Below are 26017 nucleotides of genomic sequence, written 5' to 3'. Positions count from 1 at the left end.
TGTTTGAATCCATCCTGAAGCAGGCTGCTGTCTGACTGGTCTTCAGCCCTGCGAACACTTGAGTTTAATTTAAAAATCGCCGCAAGGATTAAAGAATCTTTCCCCAATCCTGCTGGCCTAGGGTGAGTAATTTCTTTCGACAGGCAAGTAAAATGCCATTAGTTTCTTGCATTACCATCAATCACTGTGGTAAACGGCAAGCAATTTTTGTGTGGTGGCTGGTAAATTTTCCTGACAGCTTTGCAAGGCTGGACGAGCTTTCTGAGCTGCAGCAGCACTGTGAGCAGCAGAGTTTGGAGGGCTGAATCCTCCTGACCTCTTTGCCCATCTCAAGCTCTGGGGTTGCCAGGGTTTGCCTGTCAGGCACCAGCTTGCAGAATGTATTTGGTTCAGATCTGCAGAGCAAAAGCTGGGGCTTGGAGCTTAAGCATGTCTAGGGGGGAAAAACTGTCTCCTCGCCTTCACGGTTAGAAATATTGCAGGCAAATCCAGTGAGCCAGTGCTTTGGCACTGTCTATTTGTGGCGCTTTCTCTGGACTTCATGGCAGTAGATGACGGACCCAGCCAGCCTCTGCTGCACAGCCTTTGTCAGCTGTGCTCAGAGAAGAGACAAAACTTGGGACTTGCAAAATCCATGCCAAATCTGCTGATATCCAAATGGGGTTCAAGGAGGTGTTGGTGAAAGCTCACTCTACCTGCAAAGAGTCTTCAAAAAGCTTCTGAGAAGACCACTCAAAGAAACCAAACTGGGGCTGTCAAAGACAAAAGCCTGTTGGGGCAGTGGCCAAAGGGCCACTAGGTAACTAACCCTACCCGAGCACCAGAGTGGGATAATTTTATTGTGAAGTGCTTACTGTCTAGGCAAACCTTGGAAAGTTGTTGTCTGCACCTAGAAAAAAATCTTATAGTAAAGAAAGCAGAATGGAAAAAAAACAAAACCAAACCATCAGGGGGAAAAAAAAGTCTTTGATGTGCTATCCCAACTGGAGGGCTGGTTCTCATCAGAATTTGCACATTATTAGCCTGCTTGGTGGTCATTGGTGCCTGGAATACAAACCACATAATCATAATGCCCACTAAAGTTTTCACTAGCAGCAGAAAAATGCTTTTTTGTTGTAATATATGGTGTCACTTTTTCAAGAAAAGTACTGGTCTGAGCTATACTGGAAATTGAATTCTATCTTGTGGAAAGGGAGATTATTTCCTGAGCTTTCCTTATTCACCGCCCTAGCACATACTGCTCAAGGTAAAGGTGCACTCCAGCGTGATTGATTGGCAAGCACGAGAGGACTGCTGTTCCATGTGACAGGGATATAAAGAACAATATTTTTATTTTTTGACAGTGAAGGGGAAATGGCATTACTAGCGATACTCAGCAATGTACTCTGCAGCCCCAGTTAGCTCTGCATATTTTATGGCATCCATTTTCTTTCTTCGATTAAACAACATAAAACCCCATAAAATAATCCAATAAAAACAACAACTACTAGTTCAGGCAAAGTTCTTGTGGCCTTTTTAATTCTGGAAAGATTTTCATTGCAGTGCTTTTTTTCCTCTTCCCTCTTTCTCCGTCCCTTGTGCTGAGGTCAGTGTCTCCTTGCCACAGCCTAGGTGGAGTTCCTGGTAACAACCTTTTCTGTGCTGCTTTTTTATGCAGCGTGCTGAGCAAGTGTGGAAAAATGTATGATAGATCCCTTAAAGACCGCTTCACGCTGTTAAGCAATTGTTGGATGTGCCAAGGGTTGGGACCGGTTTCAGTAGAAGTTAGAGGTGTATACACATTTCAAAAATCAGCTCTTTTTTTTTAAAAAAAAAAACTGGTGCAGTTTTATGCAATCTTTTAGGTAAAGATGACTGTTACTGAGTGACCTCTTGCTTTTAGCCTCATCTCCTAAGAGGAGGAGACATGTCAACATGTCGTCAGTGACATCAACCTTGCTGCTGGTCTTCTCCCTTGTACTTTTTAAACCATTGGAAGAGGCATATTACCTGTGTGAAAGTCAAGGTGAGACCCCATTTAGTACATGCGCATTGCCTCTGTTACGTACTTTTTTGGGCCAGAAAACACACACTGTCTCAACACTAGCCACAGACAGGCTACCACTGGCCTTTTCTGGGCATCTGCTAATGGGGGATTTGCAGTCACAACCTGCCCTGAGCTGAGGGATTGTGCCACAAACAGTCCCATGAAATCAACAAACTCCAGTGTTGACGGTAGTACTCAGCAGCAACCCAGGAAAGTTTTTCTGATCCTAAGTCATCTATGTTGATGTCTTGCAAAAGATAATTAATTATATTAGTCTGAATTGTATTTAATAAGCTTTTTCCTTACAGGAAATATATGAGTCTCCAAGGTGGTGAGCAAATTTAGCCACAGTGGTGGACTATTTTAAATGCTGTAAACCCCCATCCACTGTTGACCAAGACAATGCTATGGAGCTCATTATCTAGTTTTGCAGGGAGAGGGATGGAAAGTTTTTACTTTGTTGTTGTTTAGGTGCTTCCAGAAACTGTGACCTTCAGGGCTTTTTTTCACTTGTAGAGGTAGAAAAATGACCCTGTTATAAAAATTCTTTGTCTCCCAGGAGGCCTGAACTCTATTCAGGCTGCAAACATTTTTGCAGGAACCTTTCAGTAAAAGGAAACCTGTAAGTATCTTTGTCTTTGCAGGAAGAAACCTCTGACTGACTTTGATTTTTTCATTATAGTTTTCAAAGCTGTGTTTCTGCATGATTGCAAGAATTCCAAGTTCAAATACTTTGGACACCTTCAGACTTGGTAATGCATTTTCTCCTGTACTTCTAGGCTTTAAGGAAGAGTTTCATCTGTTATAGCATTGCATTGGTTTCAAGGTAAAGGCCATAGTCTGAGTGTTTTAGATCTTTCAGAGAAAGGTTGAAGGCACTGACTGGGCTTTGATTTTTGCTCTGTAGACATGTGTTACAGAAAACCACTCCAGCATTTTACCTCTTCTCTCTACAGAGAAGGTACGTCACAGATTGTTGTGTTGGAGAAAAGAGGGCACATACTTCAATTCTTGGAGATGTCTAAGGGCACATGACAGCAGGCACTCTTCAGCTCTTCGAATAATGATAAACACATCATAACTCATCCAACTGAATGGAGGCAGTGGAATAAAAGAAAGTATCTCTCAGGGGAGAGAGAGGTGTGAGCTGGTTGTGCATCCTAATGGGAAAGGGAGGTTATGAGTTGTTTGGCAGCATGAGGATCATTTAGAGTTGGAAAAAGACCTGCTGTCTTCTCTTGATCAATGGTAATAATGATTAGTTCATGTTTATTGGATACTTTGAAAGTGTAAAGTGTCAAGCGAGAGTTAGGGATTGTGTGTTTGCAGATTATGGGCAGTGTTTCCTGCCCTCCAAGGCAGGCAAAGGACAGACAACCTAATCTGCTTCCCTGTGCTGGTGTAGCAGGAATCACTGGAGCAGTGCTAGTGCGATGTCAGCGTCAGCAACCCAAGCATCAGACCTGTTCTTCTGGTGTGAAGAGTTTGCTGGAATTTAAAAGGTTTCAGCACAATCTAGAGCCACATTTGCTTATACTATGATTAACGTAATTTGCATGTCAAGGGCACGACAGTGTTTTCTGGTGGACTCAAATCAATTTTGGCTTTTAGTTTTATTAAGAAAATGCCAATTACTACAGAACTCTTTGACCCACGGTTTTAAATACCTACTGGGAAATTACAGAAATACATTGAAATACAGTGTCTGCACAATGTTTAAGTATATAAATGCAGTGTTTCTGTAGAAGTAGTAATTTTTTTAATCTTTGGATGAATTTCTAAGCAAAGGTGAGTAATTAAATTAAACATTAACATGGTTAATAAACTGCTGTGAGTCGATAGAATTGGACCCGACGTGTCCTGCCCCAGTGCTTGGCAACCCTTTTCTCCCAGAGGGATGAAAGTCCACTGTTGACATATTTCAAGGAAAACAGTGTTAGCTGTGGGAGATGGTGTTTTCATCTCATATTACATAAAGACTTTAGAACCTCTCAGGTTTCCATAGCAGTGTTAGAAACTCATATAAACAGGTCTGGTTTGTGACAGGAAGAAATAAAAATAAAAATTAATAGCTTTAATTTCAAGCCAATTAGGATGTCTTTCTGCTGTTTTTTAAGCTCTATTTGCTTACCTGAGTGAGAGAGAGAGCAGATTGAAAAATGGAGTTTCTGCTGAAATAGGAAGAATAAATCTTAAATAAATCTTCTTTCTTTAAAAAAAATGGCAAAAATGGGAATTTTCCATTGGATATGGAAATACAACATAATGTTAGACTGCTTTGAAGATATTCACATACTCTTTACTGATTTTATGAGCATAGTCTTATATCTAGAAAACGCTTCTGAAACACCTTCCCCTTCTAAAAAATTCATAAGGTAATATCTCCTTTTCTGAGTTTACTTCACAGATGTGAAATTTAACTTTTCAGTATTAAAGAATTGCTATAAAATTAATCAAGTTCTCTAATTTTCATATTAGACCAGCTGAGGATCTCTCCTAAAATGTTTAGACATTCTTAGGAAAAATGGGGGGCTCTTGAGAAAATCTGCTGCACTTTTTAAGAGAATTTATACCTATAGTTCGATGAAAAGGAGCAGGGAGGATTTTTGACAAAATACTCCTCCCATCATCATCTCCTATTTTTCATCCTGCCTTATTTTGATCATGCTTCTGTAAAAGCTTCCTCAAAATCATAAGCCGTCATACTCAAGGGTAGGTTGTGTTAATTTGTCTTCCCTAATAGTTAATTTATCACATGGAAAGCACTTTACTGTCAGAATCCAAATTAAAATCCTGTTTATTCTTTTCATTATTCAAAATCCAATATGCTAGTGAGCTTGATGCTTAGCATATTTTGAAGCATTTGGTGGGCTGAAAAAAAATTGCTTGACAGCTTCATGGTTTTGGGTAGAAAAGTGGTAATTGTACCATTGTAAGTCTTTAGCATTGAATGCCTCTATAATTTCAAAGGGTTTTCTGCTCTCTGAGTTGTTGGGCTTTTTTCATGTTAGGCACCATGTCTGTTGAACAACTTTGTTCCTGCCTTGCATTGCGCTGGTCACTGTACCTATTCTGTCAGCTTTGTCCTACCTGGTGCTTTGGCATTGACCTTCCTTGAGCCCGTGTTGCATAGAGATACTCTGCTACATGACAGTAGTAACTGCTTTCATAGAAACTGCATCCCCAAATGCTTGACAGGCTTAAATAAGACATACAAAAGGTTATATAAAAATAACAGATGCAGATTGAAATTGAGATATACCAGAGGGAGGGAAAGGCAAATTTCCTGATGTGGTGTAAAGTGAGAGTGCTGAGGTCACGAGGTGCAGCAAGGGCATTTCCACGGGGTGAGTGGCAGCTGAAAAAGCTTTGGCCCTGCAGGGGGGAGGTGTTTCAGGGAGGAAATGGGGCAAAGGTAGGCAGAGCACAGCAGATAAATATCTTGTTCTGGAAACAAATTTGGGCCAATTATGCATTGGACTTGCAATGAAGGGGCAGTCACTGGAGTAGTTTTTAGCATGGATGAAACATGGAGGTCAAATCTTACGTAAAACTCCGGTTGACTTTGGAAGTTCCTGCCTGTGTCTCTAAGTATTGAGCTGTCTTTATCCGCAAGGGCGGATCTGCTTTTTTGTGTCTCGCCATGAGTTCCAACCTTGTTTCACTGTTAACACCTATTGCCACTGCGTTTATACCAGGGCCATTGGTGTTGAGTTTTTTACCCTCTGGTACCATTACTCAAACCCATTTTCTTGGGGTTTGCTTTTATTTGAAGCATCACAGTTGCCCTCTGCCTGTCATCTACCTACATCTCTCCACAGGGCTTTGCAGGCTGCTTGTTTTACTTCACAATAAAGCAGCATATTATTTGGGCTTCTACACTTGTAACCTTTTGGAGAGGGCTTGGATTTTTGCAGGATCTTTGTGTATTTTGATGTGTACTTTACATACTTAGATAGTTTTACTTCTAGTGACATTATTACAGAATCGCAGGAGCAAACACAAACTGGCCAAGTGTTGCTATTTTAAAGAGAATTTGATGGGGAAGTAGTTCAAACATAAATCTGTGACAAGTCTTTTAATATATAAAAGAGCAGAGTAGTAAAGTTCTTGGAAAAATTATTTAGAAAATAAACGCTTGCTTAGCTTGTGAAGATTCAGGGCCTGATCCCCAGAGTTGTTGTAAATCTGACTTCCATAAGAGGTGAGGCTGTGCAGGATTGGTGAGGCACTCCCATTTCACACATACTGCAAGCCCACAGCAGCAGATAGTGTATTTGCCTACAGGCTGGTCTTGCACGGGTGTTGCAGGACACGTCTGTTGTTAGTGGGCCTACAGTAGGAGCAGGAGAGCTGAGTGCGTTTACGGTGAAGATAATTATATTAAAAAAAAAAAAAAGTATTGCTTGGCAGCTCTAGGCATAATTTCTAGTTCTGCCGTGTGTTTTCTGGGTGATTTTGTGACATCTCATTTTCCCGGTATTTCTGTATTACCCACTGAGCATTTTGGCCAGGAAGCTTAGGAAGACACAAGAGAGAGGGATGGTGCCTCTCTTGGGGGGAGCTCTGGTCCCACCTCAGCCCTCCATTGGCTGTAACAGTGTTTCCCAAACAGTTTTGCTTTCATACGCTCACACCAGTGAACTCCTGACTGTGCCTCCCTCCCAAATGCCATGTAGTGCATTTGGATGTGGCAACTATGAATCCCATACCCTCTTCTCCTTGTATCTCCCAGCAAACTCCACTTACTTCCTCCCCCTATACAGCTATGCTTCTATTCCTTCCTATGTACAAACACTGCCCCTCTCACCCAGAAGTCCCCAGATGTTATATCTGAATTCAGTGATTATTTAATTTATAGTGCTTGGCTTAATATATCTTAAAACACATGTATTTTAACTAGAAACTCCCCAGGGACCTCGTTCAGAACTAATTGCTTGCTGTTTGTGCAATTCTTCAAATATGTAAAATGCTCTCTGAGAGCTCGGAATTACTCAGCTCTGCTCTGGTTTGGTCTCAAAGATGGGTGGGGGTGTCTGGCTGAAGTGTAAGCCTGGGAATCAGGATGTATCGACCCTCATTCTGGCTCTGCAGAGACAGGGTAATTTTAGTCAAGTTAACTAAACTGGCCTACAGCTTGGATTTCCTGTAGGGGAAGGATAATGATTTTGTTTTTAATTGGGCTAAAAATGCATGTTGAAGGGCTGAATACAGAAATAGTTGGAAATTACAAATGAAATTTATTATCATAGCTGTTATTATTAGTATGTCATTGAGACTCAGTTTAGCTCAGATCATGTTTTCCTCCATGGGGAGGGGAGCTAAGAGGATTTCTAAAATAGCTCTGAAAAAGTCTTTTTTCTCATCATTTTGAGCGTTTTCCATCTGCTGTTTGCTTTATATCCCAAGTACCTTTTCCTTCTGTTTCTATTTTAAAGTTCCTTTTGCCAAGATTTTACTTCCCAATTACTGGGGCTGTGAGTGTTGCTGGGGGTGTATTGCAAGCAAGCATTTACCTTTCAGATTTTGCAGTTAATTGACTGGGAGGCAGTGAAGTCTCTGCACCACTTCCGCTAAGTGCTCAGCTGTTTAAATCCTTCTTGCAGCCCTTAAGTTACTTTCCAGTCCTGGTGATTACTTACACCTTCTCCTTTCCTTCTGTTGTAATAACTGAGAGAAGAGGTTTAGAGCAGCCGAATTCATGGGGTCGCTTACATTTAAGGCTGGGATTGCATTTTAAAATAGTTTCTGGTCATTCCAAGTTGGCAGGCTGGGGATGCTTCTGCTTGCCCGCTCCATTCAGTCTATCATGTTTCCATCTTTATATTCCACAGCGAATGGGGGACACACAGTGTTTTCAGGGGGAAAACACTGCCAGGGATACCAAGTGTATTTTGCAGTCTAAATTGAAAGCAGCTTCCTCTGTTCTGCATTTATAGCTGGACAAGAGGGCTAAATTCACTCATGAAGCAGTTGTTTCATTGATTCCCTGTTCTGAAAAGCTTTGACGCTTCCCTCCCCTCTTCCAGCTACCTCCTCTTAAGATCTTATGGCCATAAGTGTCACTAAAGGCAGTGCTTGAGGATGTCACATTCCCGCTGGAGCTCCTCTACCCCTGAAGAAGAGACTATCATGAATAAACGGTGGTCACCTCATTTGTGATACTGGCTGTGGGTACAGGCTGTAACGTGGGGGCCCTGTTGCAGGCTAACTTCTGATGAGCTCATTCAGTATTCCTCTGTCTCATTTACATCTCTGCTAACTGTGTTATCAAAATACCACATAAATTGTGATTTTTTTTTTTTTTTTAAAAGGTGGGCAAGTGCTTTTTAACAGGACAATTTTCCGTCTGAAAATTCTGTTTTTCAGGAAGTATTTCACGGAAATGAAATGTCAGTTTTCCCAATTTTCCAATTGGCTGTCATGTTTTGCACCTTTTTTCCTTCCCCCCCCCACCCCTCCATTTCACATAATTTTCTTTATAAAAACAGAATTAAGCCATCTTAGTGGTAACAGTTACTTCTTGGGTCATGCTTCTGGGAAATACCTCAGTAGATTGTTTCCATGTTTTCAAGCCCAGAGAAGGCATATTGTCAGGTGGTAAATGTAAAAACCATCAGATTTTTCTCAAGCAATTCTATTTATCCTTACAGCTCCCTTGGAGTTGGAAGAGCAGCACTTCCCAATACTTTTTATATGTGGCGAAGGGAGGTATAAGAAAACTAAATGATCCACCCAAGCTTATAATTAAAGCCTGGCACAGAGCAGGGCAATAAACCCAGTGCCTGGGCTCACATACTAGCCATTCACCATCCTTTCTCCAGTTAATGTCAGCTCTGATAGGAATTTTATATTCTTTTGCAAAGCCTCAATCCCCAATGCTTACAGTATTTTTTGTGCCTGTGGAGCTTGGGGGCAGATTTAAAGATATGAATCACTTATCTGAAGAATAGTAGCCTCAAACCTTCCATATGTAGGCTGGTTTAATTTTAATTTCTTGACTTTTCCGAAGTGAGAAGCTGAATTCAGTTTCTTCCTTCTTTCAACCTTCCTGGCTTTACTGAGATCCAAAAATGCAAAATGACATCTTGTCTCAGCCCACCAGAGCAGATGCATTGCAGGGGATTAGACTGGAAATTTTCCTAAAATGCAGCATTCTGAGACGTTTTTGGAAGATGTAGCTGGGGAGCAGAATATGTGATGTTCACTTGATGCTAACCCAGCAAGACAGTAGATACGCAGCAAGCGAAAGCTGTAGGCACAGTCAACAAGACAGCATTGCCAAAAACCAGAAGGCCTCAAGGCTTCCTGTGAAGGGACAGTGCCCTAAAGGAGAAGCCAAGTGGTCAGCCAACAGGACAGGCACCGGGAGAGTCTCATCTGCTGTCCAGACAGGCAAAAAACATCTTGTAGCTGTATTCAGGCACAAGAGAAGAAACATCAAAGCTTCCTGGCTGAGGGAGGTAGGCACGGCTGACAGGCTGGCCCAAGAGTGATGCCAGTGTTTTGGGGTGCACAGTGTCTGGAGCATTGGAACCGCTGGGCATGTAGATAGATGTGGATATTTGAGGCTCTTGCATCCTTACCCCTATGCTGTGTGTGTGGACCACTGATGGAGGTAAGACGAGCAGCAGCTTCAGCTTCCATGAAGAAGGGAGCTGCACAGGGGTCCTTCATGGTTAAAGCCTGCTCAAGTGTGGCAGGTAACTGTGCCGTGTTGCTTTTTATCCTTGTTGGGGTAAACCGACCTGCTAGATTTGTATCAGTAAATGCTGCAGAGTGAAGATATCTGTAGTGCAAAAGCTGTGTAGGAGGACATAACAAGCTTCTGACAGATGGAAAAAGGATGATGAATCCTGAAATCATGGGTGAAACCCAGCTGTCCTGTTGTCCATGCCCCTTTCCTGCACCTGCTCCCCACCCCCCCGCCCTTCAATTAACCTTTAAATAACCAGGGCTTTGACTTGGGTGGAAAGTTGGGTTAGAGGTTTACAGACATGTTGTGAAGAAAAAAAACCTGGGAAATTGAGGACGTGGTGAGGAGGCGAATTTGTTAAAAAAAAAAAAAAAATATAATTTTGGCTGGGAAGGAGAACATTTAAAAAGTGGTGGTCGTTTGTGGGTTTTTGTTGTTGTTGTGTGTGGTGTTTTTGTGTGGTTGTTTTTTTTTTTTTTTTTTTTGGTCAGGCCCTAATGATTTTTATTCAAGAGTGGTTTACTAAGTCTAAGGAAAAAAAATAATGAATCCATTGCTGAAGGCCTAATTCTCTATCTCATGTAAATTATAAGTCAGGCTGAAATGTAGCCATGTAGGTGTCTTGCAGGAATTATTTGGTCCAGTGTAATTACTACAGAATAAATGAATGTTCCTCTGAAAAGAGGAGATGATAGGAAAGGGGCACATAAGCTTTGCGGCATGTTGTTTGGAGGTGTGAATGTCTGTGGAGAGCCATGAAGGAGACAATTAGAAAACCATCAAGTAAAATTCTCTCCTTACAGGAAGTATTTTTCATCAGATTGGTTATGCCAGGCATGAATTTGGCCCATCAAGTCAGTAAAGCCTTACAGGCAAAAATAAGGGTATCATAAAAGCAGGATGAATGAATTCTTTCGCAGAGGAAGAGACCACCCATTGAATCTTGAAGTTACTTTGATCCAAACCCATGAACTCAGATAGAATTTAAAGGAAATTCTTAATAGTGTAATGTGAGTGCCAATTGGCCACAAGGCATCGGGGCAAATCCATCACAATTCACTGTTAAATAACGCTTCAAATCTCAGCAGCGCTGTTTCATTCCACCATAAAACTAAAGAGGTCCCTCTTGGCTTTGCTTTTAATTAATTAAGTCACAGTAGTGACGAACGTGGCGCTACAGCAGTTGCTTTCTGCCTAATTGTTCTCCAGGCATATTTACAGCACTCCTGTTGAAATTGCAGGCTTGTTTCAGGAGTCAAGCTGCACAAATGAAGTCCGTGCTATTAAAAGCAGTTTGTTTCTTATTCCTTGACAATCTGTTCCTAATGCTGAGCCCCACTGGAGCATGGACTTTTTTTTTTAACTAAAATTTTTTAAGCCAAAAACTGGTGACATTTACCAACTACTGAACTGCTTTCAGACTCTAGCCATGCTTAGGAAGTCAAGGTTTTCCGTATCAGCACGATATGATTTTCAGCAGCAAGAGTTTGACATGCCCAATTTGATAGATCCCAGTACAATGGCATAATTGTTTTCATCCCTCAGTCCTGGATCTAGGATAACATATTCCTTCTCTCTCCTTCCTGCATTATGGTCTTTGAGCAGTGAAGCATATTTTTTCCATGCAGATAGCCCTAATATTAAAAGGCACCTTGCTCCCAAAGGTTTGCAAGCAGAAGGATGTATTTTATATCACAGTGCTCTGATTCTCCATCTTAAACTCCAGGACAGACGCAACAAATTAAATCAACTTATGCTTAGTCACATCTGTTTCATTTGTATCAAACTGGTGCCACTGAAGCAGAAAGCATTCTTATTCTCTCCACATTGTTCAAGCTGAAAATTAACTGGCTTTGTACATAATGAAACTCATACTTCATCTCTTTAAAATGATTGGACCTGTTTTATATTTTTAAAGCCGAGTGACTTACAGTTGCAATGTATCAGTCTTTTACTAATGGAAGAGGGAGTAGTTCCTTTCATCTTCCTTGTTTACCTCTCTGGATTTATTTGTAGGAGGTCTGTAACTCAAGCAATCCCTGTTGTTCCCCAACAGAATTAGGACAGCCCCAGGTGTGAAGATCATGGACATCAGAGTCAGTGATGCAGACCAGTGGGGGGTTCAAGAAGAGACAGACAGTGCAAGGACCGCTGCCACGATCACATGTGTGCACAACGACCCAAACGCAGAGAACAGGTAAGCTTTTGTGCATTAATCCTTGCTAAAATGCTGAGAGACACATACAATAGCTTCTTTGATGAGTCGTATTGCTCTTTTAATAACAGTATTTTTTCCTCCTCAGCCTCCTTGGAAAAGCTATAGGTCATCTGAGGAGAGCTTTTTCCTTTTGTTTCACTTTGAGCTTCAGAAGTAGATTATCTAATTAAACTGGAGGCAGCCAACTAGTCCTGGCTCCCATTTGCTTTTCATGCACCTTCAGGGCAGCAGGAGAATTCCTGTTGCCAAAAAGCCAACAGAAAGAAATGGATTAAAATAGAGAAATATGAAGAATAATCGAAAGCAAAATAGGATGATGCTGTCGTCTTTATTTAAAAAGCTATGAAAGTAATAGCTATTAAGCGCTATTCATTATTGCTGCAAAACACCTATGAGTGTCTATGAACTGTCTCACAAATGCTGCGTGCGTTTGTTACGGTAATGATCCCACAAGCTATATCAACGGTAATGAGAAATTTACGTTGTTAGTCAGAATTATGTGTTTTACAATACAAGCAATTTCTCTCCATTATCATGCATTTACTCTACACTTAAAGTACACTGTGCATAAATTTAGCTTGAAATTGTATCATAATTAGGAAATCAGGAAACTTTATGTCAAAATTTTTATTTGAGAAGTCTTTTGCATCCGTTTTTTCTGAAAGCTCCTGTAAGGGAGAAAAATGGGTGAAAAATTGTTTAGAACTAGGAATATTGTTGCCAGAGGTTTGGAGTAAAAGAGAGTTTCTACTCTGTTTAGTTTCTGAAGGTGTATTTGAGGAAGAAATGCATCCCATCTAGCTCTGTGTACCTGCAATAAAGTGTTGAAGTGAAAGCTATTTAACGCGAGTTATCCCTTTTTAGCAACAGGGATAAATAGGTACTGCTAAGGTGAGAGTCCTCTTGGATGTGTAAAACAGGCCTGATGAATAGCAAGCGAAAAGTGCCTGTTTCTCTCCAGTAAAGATGCAGAGTGGAACGCAGGCATTTGCATTGTAAACACATGAAATGAGGGGAGGTGATTCCCTGCTCAGTTTCTCTGGTTAAGTCAAATGCTACAGAGCTTTCTGGCATAAAGTGCTAGGCAAACCTTTCACTTCGTTAGCTGTTTCATGCACTTCCTACCCATTTAAAAAAAAAAAAAAAAGGTGTGGGGGGGTCCCCTCTTGTTTCCTAAGCATGTTTGTCAAAGTTGCAATTCTGAGGTTGTGATGTAGGAAATTCTAGCCACCTTCCATGATTATTTTGCTGGGATTTCATGGACTACTGTACTGATGGAGCACTGGCAGCTGGATTTGGCACTGTATGCTTTGTCTCCAAATCCTCTGTCTTTTGGCAAGATTTCCCAGTTCCTCCAAAAGCTGTTAAAGAAGCCAGGAAGCCTCTTTGGTGAAGCAAGAGCTCAGCCAGCGGGGATGCTGGCTCAGAGGGGAACCTTCGTGCTCGTTCTGGGGCTGCGCGGTGACACAGGATGGGTCCAGCAGTGAAGTCTCAACCTGAATCAGCTCATGTGGCTGATCTGGGTGGTTGTGCAGTATCTGCTCTCTGCTGAACATTGCGGTCAGATGTGTTGCTAAAACAACTGTGACCTCTGTTCTGTTCAGAGCAAGGTGGAAAGCCATCAATTTGAAAGTGAAATGCTGGGGTTAAAGGAAGACTTAAGATCATTTGGTGTTACAGAGGAATCCCTCTATTGAGATGAAACAACTAATTTGAAAGTTAGAAAAAAATAGGACGAACACTGAAACTTACTGCCTTGTATGTGATTTCACTAATCCATGAAATTATACCTGTCACAGTAACTTAGTTTTTATTAAAACTGATTTTTGCTTTGTGTTGAACTGTTAAATTGCACAAAAGCAATGAATCTCAAGTTAATTAATACTTTGACCCTTTCCTTTGTGAGATTAGTTTAATATTTTTAGATTAATTAAAGTATGCAAATAGAAACTGCTGAAAGATCATTTCCAGATTTGCAAATATTGTAGTGCTTAGGGTAAATATCTAACTTTGATCTTAACTTTAATCTGCCTTTTTGGTCATAATGGTGGCCCTCTTGTTTCTTTTGAAGACTATTAAGTGTTTATGTGGGGGTTCTGCTCTTTCATTTAGGTGAGCAGAGACTTGAACGTGCTTCTGTTAAGGTCAATGTGGCAAAGTTGTCACGACCTGATTCATCTGTTCCTCCTTTTAGTAATTCAAGGAGCTTCATTAAAGGCAGTTTACGTACGAGTGAGTGTGCGGAATCAATCTCTTTCATTGCAGAGCAGAAGCTATTAGTAAACAGAATTGTATCTACCTCAGGGGAGATGTTTTTTTCTCTCTTGGCAGTAACTTCAGTTCTGCTGACTCGCCTGGTGTTATGCTGGTAGTAGAGAAATGGGTAAGCCAGGACTGAGCCTCTGAGCCTAGCTAGTTCTCTCTGAGGAAGAGATGGTCAAGTTTGCTGTGGTTTTGCAGCCTCCCTTGGGCTTTGTATGGGGGCAGAAAGCCCCAGCAGCTCTGCAAACCGTCTAGGCTGGCACAGCTCTGGGAGTTTCAGTGACAGTGAGAAACTCCAGCAAATCACAGCTGCATTTGCTGAAATCTCTTGACTATCCTCGTTGCCCTTAGCTCAGAGAGAGGCCTGTTCTCCACTGCTTTGCATTTCGGTTGCTTTTTCTTCCCCAGTGTGCAACTCTGATAAGAGCCACCAACAGACACTGCCTGCAAGGAGAACAGTGGCTTTGGACTGTGACATGTTCATAATCTAGTCTGCATTTCTTTTAGCCAATGTTATCGGCTGGAGCCTTTTCAAATTTGCTTACTTTTCTAATCTTTCTTCTTCTCCCCACTGCAGTGTTATCATTATCATAAGTTTTTCATCTCCATTTCTCACATTTCCCTACGCAAATTGAGTGTTCATTAAAATGTTTTAAATTAAGACCTTTCCTCCTTTCATGCAGAGTGCATCATGCCTTTTCTGTGCATTAGTTAAAAATTCCTTATCACAATGTTTCAGGCAGTTTACATTATATTCTATTAAAAATCCATTTTGTCCAAGGTTGTCACAATTCATAGATTAAAGCTTTCCAGAGTGTGTTTTGTAAGGAATACATTCATAAATTCACCTCTTTAGTAGTCCCATAAGCTTGTATTTAAAACCTCTTTTTGATAATATAGTTGAACAAAGAGCATAAAAAGAAGAGATTTATTTTAAACACACACACACAAGTATATATGCACACATCCATTCTGATCTGCGTGGAGCCTTGCTTTACCTTTACTGCTGCCGTTTCAAAGGACTCCTCATTGAGCGAGGAGATTGATTGTTGCCATCTGCATTTATTCTCCCTTGCATTCTCTCCTTGAGGCAGAACTCATTTTGGTACGGTTAGTGGAAGCAGCAGTGTGTTTTGTTTCAAAAAGACACAGTTTCTACTTCAAGCACGAATACTCTTGCATTACTGCTGCGGCTGGGACCAGCACTTCTATTCTATAGGAAAGGATCTTTATGTATTTCTGCATTGAGTGCAGAGTGCATCTTGCAAGAGTAGAGCAAGTCAGGGCTGGTGGGCTTAGGTAAAAATCGAGTGCTTTCAGCCTCCCATGCAAAATAGCTGTGTCTGTGAAGGACTGGGATCTTACCCTGTGGTGTAGGACTGTATGTTGAATTATTCCAAAAAATGCTTTTGAAATACAAGCCCAAAATTTGTGAGCCCACCAGACAGAAATCCTTTGTGGTTTCCAGAAAATGGATCCTATTTTTGTAAAGACCATGCAGGCTTTTTCCACTGTGTTTGCCAAAAGGTGAATTGAGCCTTGGAATTCTTCTGCCCTTCGTACCTCAGAGTTCTCTGGAAGCATCTCAGGAACATGTCACAAATTAGGCTGCAGCAGGACTACGGCAAGAGGGCTTGAAAAGATGTCCTGGGAGCATGGTCCATCTTTGGCAAGCTACGGTACCTCATAACTCAGCGCTGATATCCAGAGGAATGGGATTTCATGAACTTTGCCAGAGTGATATATCATTTTATAGGATTAGATTATTTCAAATGATTGGTGAGCAGGAGCTGAGTTTCCATGGTCTTGTTTGAAAGTCCCCACAATACAACATATTTCATGGTGCTCGGTGTCTCCTTGCTGGAAAGCTGAAGAACAAAAACTTAATGTGACCTGGCCTTTGGTTCATGAGAGACGAGATGGGACAAACACAAAAACTTAGGCCAGAGAGTTGCAACCCTGCTTTGAAAGGGAATTATATGAAGAGATCATTCTCCTTACTCAGGAAAACTGTCATTAAATTGTATTGGATTATTACCAGGTGAGGAGAGTCTGATTCTCTGACAAACTAGTACTTTATCCAGAAAGGTTATATTTATGCTAGCTGGCAAAGTTAATATTTATGCTATCTAGCAAAGTTAATGAAATTGATTTTACCTGCAGTGCTGAGTATAGTGTTATGGAGACCAGACTGGTTCTTCTCACTTAGGGATTATTTTATCTCCATGTCTATAATACAACTTCCATCTCTCAGGATATCTGTCACTGCATAAATTAAACTTGTGTGAGGGAGACTCAGACTGCAGAAGTAGGGAGGGTGAAATCTTCAGAGGGATTTTTTTCAAGTGTCCTCAGAAGTATTTATGCTATGCTTGGAAATTTGTATTTTTTAATTGATGCAGACCAGCTTAGCTGTCTGGCATTTGACATCATCTGTCTTTAAACTTGAATAAAAAACTAAGATTCTATAATGATCATTCCATTTCTTTGTCATTTTGAGAGGTGTTCACAGAATTCAAATAATTTAAGTGACTTTATAAAACTATAATTGTAGTGTGTGTATATATCTCTTTAAATCAGGAAAAGCAGTTATTTTATCTATTTATAGGTATGCAAATAGATCCTCCTATTTTAAAATAATTCACTTCTTTTTCTGTGCTTGGGAATACCCTTTGAACCAGAAATATCACTCAAAAGGAAGATGTAAAGTTGGCTGCAGTTAAGGCATATGCATATATTTATTTAGAGTAAATACGTGTTGCTGGAGCTGATGATTAACTGACTGAACAAAGATGTATCGTTTTGTTTTTAAAGCTGTGGATATGTCTCCAAAATAAGACCTGAAGGGTTCCACACACACCCCCCCCCCCCCCCACCCCCGCCTTGTCACTGTGACAGATGGCATTGAGGCTCTTATTTCTTTGTTGTGGGAAATACCCTTTTCCCCACTGCATATTCCAGTCCCCACTTTACTGAGGGCAATAAGCCAGCACTCCACCTGGAAGCCCCCTGGGTGCTGTGAGGCTTCCTGGCTGTACTCAGCACTGGCTCTGCCAGATTTGGACTCTCTCTCACAGCTTTTTGGAGGTGTTTCTGCACTGAATTCCCCACCACTCTGCTCTAGAATGACATACTTGGGTCCTGTGTTGCCTCCAAGCTCATATGCCATCAAGAAATGGCAGTGTGGTGCAGAGATTCCCACTGCCTCTGAAACAGAGCCTGCTGAGGTCCTGGTCGCCTGACGTGCTGATTTACTGCAGTGACTTGGCCTTCCTGAGGATGCAGCTTTGTTGTGTCTGGGTTGTCTATGCTCTTGGTCGGTTGAGCACAGGGCATGCCGAAGCTAGAAGAAGTTTGGTTGCTTCCATAAGATAAATAAGCCTATAAAGATAGGTGGCTGCAGCATGCTGTAGCACACAGCAGTGTTCTGTTAACCACGCTGGGGAGGGCATCAGGACATGCAGTGAAACACTTAGTGATGCGTTTATTGCCAGAGGAACTTGCTTGGCCCCGGGACACTGAGCATGTAAAGTGCCATCAGCAACAACAGTTGGCTGACAGAAGATCGATGGCATGTGTTGCTTTACACAAAAGAGCAGTAACTGGTACAGGCAGCCTTGCTCTGTCTTATTTTAGGCCCATGCAAAGGCAGTGGGCTGGATGCCATTAAGTTCACATAGTACTAAAGTGAATGAGTAAGAGGAGCAGAGGGAGCAAAGAAACACAAGGAGATGTGTAAAGCAGACAGGAAAGAATAGAGAAGAGCTGAGGAAAAAAAGCCGGGGAGATGAGGAAGGGAAAGCTGATGGCTGTCACCTCGGCCAGACTACTGTGAAGCAGTCGAACTTCCTTAAGGCCTCTTTCCACCATGAAAGCCATACTTCCATGAAGGCATACTTCAGCTACTCTGAAAAGAAAGGTTTTGAATTGAAAAATAGAGGAGCTTAAGGTGTGGGCAGAAGTCGTAGTCTATGTGGTGCAGTGTACTGGCTTGGGTATTTCCCTCCTATGCTTACACACTTGGTGCTTTCCTTAGGTCAGAGGTGTCATGGGCAAAGAAATGTGCTTTGACTGTAGAGTGCCCATGACCTATAGAACCTGCAAGAGTTCATTTTCTGGCCTTTGTCCAGACCCCAAGAGAGCACTGTTTCTTGAGCCATTGATGATGAGGATTTTATCTTTAATGCACCACTTTAAGGTTGTGACCTCTATTATGAGTGATGGAGTGTGTTCTGCTTTGTGTAAAGAGTGAGAAGCATCCACATACATTTTCAAACATAAATGACTCAACAGAGATACAAAGAAAACCTGAGTTACAGGAATTTTAACTAACCTTTATTCTTTACATGTATGTCTCTTTGTATAAAAGAACCCAAGCCTGCTGGGAAGTTTCTGTAAAATAAAAGCGCTGACACCTCACAGTAGCTTAGAGAAGACATAAAAAATAATAGACAAATTAACAGCGGTAGGAGGGACAACTTATTGTAGAAAGCTGTGGTTCTAGGATCAAATAGGAAAGTATCAGTTTTGGAGGGATTCCCCCCCCCCCCTTTTTTTTTTTTTTTTTTCCTTTTTTTTTTTTCCTCCCCTCTCCATTCAAGGACAAGAACAATGAAATTGTCTGTCCATCTCCTGTTGGGAGCCTAATAGCCTGGAAACCACATGAATTCTGTCCTGGCCAGCCAGCTCTTTCAGATGGCTGTTTCTTCCTCTTTCTTAGTTAGGCTCACTGCTGCTCTGGTAAAGACTCCAGTAGAGATGGGTCAGAGGGATTACTGACTGGTAGGCCAGGTAATTGCTTCCTGGCCCCAGTTCACCAGTCCAAGAAGGTAATGACTTAGTGATTCTTATTATTCTATCCTTGCTGTGCTGGCATGGTACCTTTATTACAACTCAATGATACCTTTTTGAACAAATATACCTTCAGTAGTTGGTAAAACTTGTTGTGTAGTGCAGCAGGGGACTCCAACAATGTAAATATACTGTTGTCTTGAAAATTTGGAAAATGAGGAACATCTTGCTGGAAAAACTTAATAGTACTCACCTGTGTTCAGTGGAGTAAGATGATGCAGTGCAGAGACATGAAAATGACTTTGAAAATCAGTGTTTGATAAAGATCTCTTAACTTGCCAAACTAATAGAAAGCTTTGTGCAAATCCAGAGAAATATGCAGAAAATTCCTTCTGACAGCTTTTGTTTAATTGGCATACAGTGAACTGGAAAAATATTTTTTTTTAATCTTCTAAGAGTTGCATCTCGCTTAGAAGGCTTGGTTATGCCTCAAAAAAATACTTCCACCTACCCTGCTAGGTAGAACAGCCTCTGATTACAAATTCTCTTTGTACAGGGTAGGTATGTTACATGAGAAGCTTCCGACTTGGATTATGTGTTGTATATCTTGGTGAGCAAGGGCCTGAGGAATGAAAAGACTCAGACTGAAGAAAAGAGAAAATTCCTTAACTGTAGAAGGATGTGAGCTGAGAAGTAGCAGTTCCTTCTTGCATCCCATCTTCTACCTTTTTGGTAGCAATGGGAAGAAAATTATGGCAAATAGCAGATTTATCATGAGAAAAGGAACATACAAGTTTGACCACCTGGTCACGTTCATGCCCAGTTTTGATTTTTGGCTCAAAAAAAATGTATTCTGATTCTGGGGTTAACTTATTTGATAGATCAGGCAGTTGTTTGTCAGGTGTGTTTGTGGCTGAAGACTTTCTTCCAGAAGTCTGGTTCTTACTTCTAGAAGTGGTTTGACGGGCTCATTGTTAGCTGATAATTTAAGCCCTTTCAATTTTGATCTCCTTTTTCTGTACTGGTAGTTTAGGTGGTATAAGGAAAATGGAAGCCATTTCTTAATACCTGACTTTGCTTTTGTATATAATGTGGGGTTAAAGGGGGGGGGGGGGAATCAGTGGAACTCCCAGATCCTTTGGTCTCTTCCTTGATACAGTAACAAATATGTAAAGAAGTGGCTTAAATAAACTCTTCATAAGTGTGGTCAACAGAAGCTGATCCAAGATCTATCTTGAGTGACATTTCTTTTGAAAGATGAGCCCAATCATTCTGAAATGAATCTTGTTTTTTAATTTGACCCAATTAGCTTTGTTTTGGGTGTATCATTCATAGATGTGAATCTTAATATTGATGTAACAGTTGGGAAAGTTTAATTTCAGGGTAGGGTGGTCTGCATAATTAGGACTGCAAAAATATAGCAGGGAGGCTGGGAGCAAATTTCAAATGCATGCTGATGAGTGAATGACTGTTCAAATAGTTATTCAACCATTGGTGCTTGCATGCATTTTCCATATTGGATGCCAGAGGGAGTGATGACATATTCAAGAGTCAGTGGACTTCTCTGAGTCTCTACCGGTTTACTTACTGTCTGTTATTTCCTATGCAGTATGCTTTAATGGTCATGTGGATGATTGCGTGTGAGTTACCACAGGAGGTCCGTGACAAAAATCTGTACAGTTCTGGAAAATTTCTAAAGCTTTACAGAGATATGTATGCACATTCCATCCATACTTAATTGATAACTTAAGACTGAGTGATAAAGCCCGAGTAAGCATGGCTGGTGAACTCATCACTCTTATAACAGATGTTCTGACTCAAGGAACAAAAGTGATTGTGTGTTGGATTTTTGGGTTTTGTTTCTATAATTTAATCCCCTTTTTTTTTTTTTTTTGCTCTCTTGATAACTTAGACTTGAAGAAGCCTTTTCTTTGGTGTATACTGGTCTGAATATCCAGGCAACACAATTCTTAGTCGTAGCTCATCTTACAAATGCCGCGTCTTCACATGTTTAGGTATCTGTGCAGCACCTTTAGATATCTAACATCACGTTACTGATGGGAAAGTTTCAATGAGCCTTATGGAGATTACAGAGGGAGGAGGAAGGCACGATCAAAGCCATTATGCCACAAAAGCATTACCGCATTTAAATAAGCATTTACTTCTGTAAATATTGTACTTATTTATATAGACCCAAGTTAAAAACCTGTTTTTTTGGCAAACTTAAGTCTAGCTTCAGAAGAGCACCTTCATGTACGGTGCCATTTAAGTACGTACTTGGTTTTAAGTGCCTACCTTGGTTCTGTTGATGCCAGGTATAGTGATAAAGGAGGTGTTCAGAGACATCAATTAGAGACAGTGATATGAGGAAAATACAAGTCTTGACGGTAAGCCATGTTATATACAATGAGGGGCATTAGTGTGTCACACCTGAAAATATTGTGGAAATCAGAAACTGAAATTTTTTGTAATGCAGAAACCTTTCTGGGTATAGTGGAAGTATTGCTAAGGAATTTATTTTTGGCAACTGTACACAGAGGTTTAAGTACCATAATTGGATTGTTCTTTGATATAATAGGACTGGAATAGACTATTGAATGAGTGTGAAATTGGGGAGCTGGTATTTGAGGTATGTTTAATTCCCACTTTTACCAATTTATGAGTTTGACTTGTAGTGGAGCCTACTGCACACATTTGATTTCCATTCAAGATGTGTTGACTTGCTTACTTAACAGCCAGTGCCTTAAAGTACAAAAGCTAGCAACTCATTTGTTAGGCATTTAGCCAAAATTTAAACTAATTTTTTTGTTACAAGATGGTGTTGCTAGACAGGCAAATATTAAGTTTGTTGCTTTGATTTATTTGAATCCTCTGTGCCAAATATGTTATTAAACATCCCAGCATTAACTTTGCATAAATTATTTTGTTTTAGTTAGAATTTTTCACTCTTTTTGCCTTTTATATTTCTCACTTGTGTTTATAACTTAAAAAGTTAAAAACTTATGTAAAATGAAAAAAAAAAAAAATTGGCTGATGCTTCTGTTAGTGTCAACATATGATTTTGGGTTGTTTCTTTTAAACCTTACCATTTCCTTGAAAAGAATGTTAAGCTGTTAAGCAAAGAGCCTTGCATATTCATTAGTGTGATGAATATGTAAACTTGAGCACTTGCAAGATCCCTGGTCCTCCGGGGTGTCCGAAGGATAGCTGTGTAGGGTTATACCACTCCAGAGGGCAGCTTGTGCCAGTACAGAAAGGCCAGAGATAAAATGGACATTCCTGGGAGCACTGGTAATTAGGAAAGCTCAGTGGCAAGAGGCAAAATGCTGGGGAGCACATTTGACCACAGGAGCTTCCCTGTTGGAGGGAACAGCTTGCATCAGGACTGTTTACCAGCTCATCTCACTAGGCCTGTTAAGAGAAGAGTTACGTCCCCTTTGTCACCTGGCTGAAAACTTAGAACACTGTTTTATTACAAACTTGGACATACTGTCTTTGGGAACTTGCACACAGGTAGTTGAAAGCTAGCTGTGTTTGTTCTTTCTATACAATTTGGTCTATGTGGATTTTCCCAGGATACTTGTTAAGGGGTTTGCTGTGAAATATTGCAGTCATTAAGGCAAATCACTAAACCTTTAGCAAAAATCTTTCCTTAAAACCAACTGCCAATAGCTTGATCTCGCAAAATTTCCTTTTTTTTTTTTTTTTAATTGGTATAATTAACAGGTTTGATTCTTCAGAAGTTCTTGGACTCGCTAGGCTTAAAAGCTTGGCACTTACAAGTCTCATAGGAGCTTTGTTGCTGGGGTGTGTTCTTCTGCATGTGTCATTTAGGTGCTGCATTTTTTGGTTTTTAGCCTGTGCCTAGCCTGTGAGCAGCCCTGAGCTGAGGACAGGCAAACACAGCTTCTCCCTGACATTGGCTAAGGTTGTGTTGCTGATGTGCAATAGCAGGACCAACAGTGTTCCACTCTTTCTGATACCTTATTTCACAGTGCTGCTGCAACTGCTGTGATAAGACTGAGACTGCCAGGCTCCCCAAGGAAATGTCCCTGTTACTGTCAGCTAAGACGGTGGCTACCTGGCATCACCTACACGCTTAACACATCTTAGCTCTTTAGCCAAGGGAGTGCTCAGCATTGCACAATCAAAAAAAGATATTTGGTCTTTTCTCTTAGGAGTTTTCAGTGCAGAGATTTAACTCTAGAAGTTATTGACCTCAGCAGTGAGTGGGTGGTGGAGGTATTTGGAGATCTGGGTTCCTATTTTCCCGTTCACTCTTAGGCAATTTTCATCCATGCTGGTTTTCTACATCTGTGACTGGTGTATCTTTTTGTTAGACAAGCACTCTTCTTAATGGTGTACCATTTAATTTCTCTAGTGACAAGAGGAGGAAATAAGTTATTCCTCTTTTAAAAAGAGTGATTTAAGTAGGGAATAATGAATGCAAAATGCTGTCATTAAAAATCAGCAGATAAGCTGATGGATCATCTGTCACTTCCAAGCCTTGCCATAAAGGAAAAGTAGATAATAATTAAAAAAAAAAAAAAAAAAAGGTAATGATGGGTATGGAACATGTTGACTGTGAGTGCCGTAGTAATGAAAACTTATTTATTCAGTGAACACCTTGCGACTCTCTGCTGGCCAACACATTGTGGGAGAAAATAACTTCTTTCAAGAGCATTCCAAAAAGGGTAGAGCATGAAAGATGGGGTATTTTTGTCTTCTCTGTATTTCACCACTTTTTTTGTGGCAGATATTAATTATATACAGTAGAAGCATACTGGAATGAAATTGAACTTGCCACAGTATATACTGAGCTGTTTTGAGTGGGAATCACATCTATACTGGAAGAGGCATTTGGATGCCTGTGGTGGGAGATACCTGAGTCTGACCTGCCTGTGTTCTCTTGAAGTGCTTCCAGGTGTGATTCATCTCAAGGGAGAGACCTAAACCAGCCCCTCAGTAACTGTGCAACAGAAGTGCATTTTCTCTGCACAGAACATACAAGAACGCTACTGGGCTAGCTCAGATGGATATATCTAAATTAGGGAAATATTAAATGGAGTGAGGTTAATCCAAGCCTTTGTTTCTTGGAAACTTTTTTGCTTCCCATTTGATACCATTAAGGAGTTGTGGGATTCCTCAGCTGGGACTGTTATCTGGGGTACAACAGCTTTTCCCTTGGTTCAAGACCTGGCTTAGCTGAGTGATAGTCCTTGGCAAATATTGTTTTGCTGAGTGTTGTCCTTATTAACCTACCCTGAGCTGCTGAAAATGCATTAATTAGGTTTTCCTGTTGCTTCTGTATAAACTTAGTGCAAGTGTGGCAACAGAAAAACAGTGACTTGGGTAGTTCATAGGTATGAGGCTGGTTTTCCCACATTATAGGTGAGTGCCTTCACCCCTGGTCTGTTGGGGATATGGATCTTGTAATCCTGCAGTCTTCAGAAAGAAGAGATTTTTACCTGAAGTGAAAAGAATGTATCTCTTAAAAACAGTTTTTAAGGAAAATTGTTTCCATCCTTATTCTCCTTTTCACTTCTGACATATGCTGAACATTTTTATTTGATTACTGTTATCGTATTCCTGTTGTTTATGAACTGTTTAATAATCAATACTACAATATTCCAGAAAGTCTTTTCCATCTCTGGCATCTGTGTTAGGTGCTGGGTGCATGTGTAGGATGCTGTCTCCACGTCTCAGTTGCCTTGTACTTGGTTCAGGGCCGGGCTTTTGGAGAGCTCATTACAGAGCCTCAGCTGAAGTTCACAAAACTGAAGAGCAGCTGTCTGCTCTCTTTTGCATGCCTTTGTTTAGTTTTTTTTTAAATGGGATGCTCAGCTCCTCTGCAATGTTGCCAGTAATCTAGATATTAGACAAGAGAATTGTTTGGAGTTCAGTAACATTGAAAACTTGCCACTTACTTGCGTGAATTAGGACCTGATTGTCCCCATCCAGCATCTGATTTACCCAGATACAAGTGCTCTGATCCTCACGACACACCCTAGAACATCTATTTTTCTCATTCATTACAAGGAGACAGGGAAGGAGAGGTTCAAGCCCTCATCACAGTATATTCTCCATCCCACAAAAGCATTTCTATCGGCTGTGTTCAAAGCTTTGTGAAATGATGCTATCATCAGGGTAATATCAGTCAGGTAATATATAAAAAAATACTTTCACTTTTGGTGGTTGCAACCAGCAGCGCTTCCCTCCCTGCACCTTCCCAAGTTTCTCAGAATATGAACTCTAGCTGGATAAAGGTGGTTCACATCATGGCACATGATGGAGCAGATGTGGTCAGTCTTGCGTGGCTGCAGGAACCACGTTTTCATTTTGTAGGGGTAGCAGCAGAGCAGAGCAGGTCAAGTGCAGGGCTGCAGCTCCCTTCCCATTTGCCAGTCCACAATTAGCTCAACTTTTTCAATTACTCATGTTTTACATATATTGTTGCCCCAAACCAGGGGAACATACGCATGTTCTGGAAAGATTATGGTGGAGGGGAAAAAAGTCAAATTTATGTTCTTAGAAGCTGAAAATACCAGCAGATTTCTGTTGATTTGGAGATGCCCAGGCATCCCTTCATTCTGTGCACAAGTGTTTAAAAACACTTTAGGGCTCTTTTCTTCATGTGCTACAGAACAAATTTTCTGATTTTTTTTTTTTTAAATATATAATAAGTATCATAAAGAGCTGGAGGACTAGATGTGTGGGAGCAGAATTTCTTTCAACCAGTTGAATGGAACAAGAAATTGATCACCTGCAGTGGGACAATTTGTGCTTTTGCCTCTTGTGGTTCAGTGAATTCGTGAAGCTTTTGGGTTGGCATTGGTTAGTCCTTAAGTTTTACTTTTTTGATGAGGGGATGTCTGCTGGACTTCTTCCCTCCACCTCCTCCTCCACCCCCAAGCGCCAGTGGAGATCAGCAGAACTTATGTGATGATGTGAGCTGTAATTCTGTTTCAGCCATGATTATATGTCAGTCCACTGCCCACCATAAGTGGTACTTCTGAATTCCTGC

General features: G+C 40.8%; 1 protein-coding gene across 1 annotated transcript in view; it reads left to right on the top strand.

The window, feature by feature from the left end:
- LOC104617831 (transmembrane protein 132B-like) overlaps positions 1–26017 on the top strand; it is a gene marked incomplete at its 3' end in the record, with an annotated part of 137824 nt that overhangs the window by 27012 nt on the left and 84795 nt on the right. Inside the window, exon 2 of the mRNA XM_010283254.1 lies at positions 11779–11919. Coding sequence (XP_010281556.1) covers positions 11779–11919 — 141 coding nt within the window. The remainder of the gene's footprint in view (positions 1–11778; positions 11920–26017) is intronic.

The sequence above is a fragment of the Phaethon lepturus genome, unplaced genomic scaffold, assembly GCF_000687285.1.
Source record: "Phaethon lepturus isolate BGI_N335 unplaced genomic scaffold, ASM68728v1 scaffold11583, whole genome shotgun sequence".
Lineage (NCBI taxonomy): Eukaryota > Metazoa > Chordata > Aves > Phaethontiformes > Phaethontidae > Phaethon > Phaethon lepturus.
This window is presented reverse-complemented; position numbering and strand designations above follow the sequence as displayed.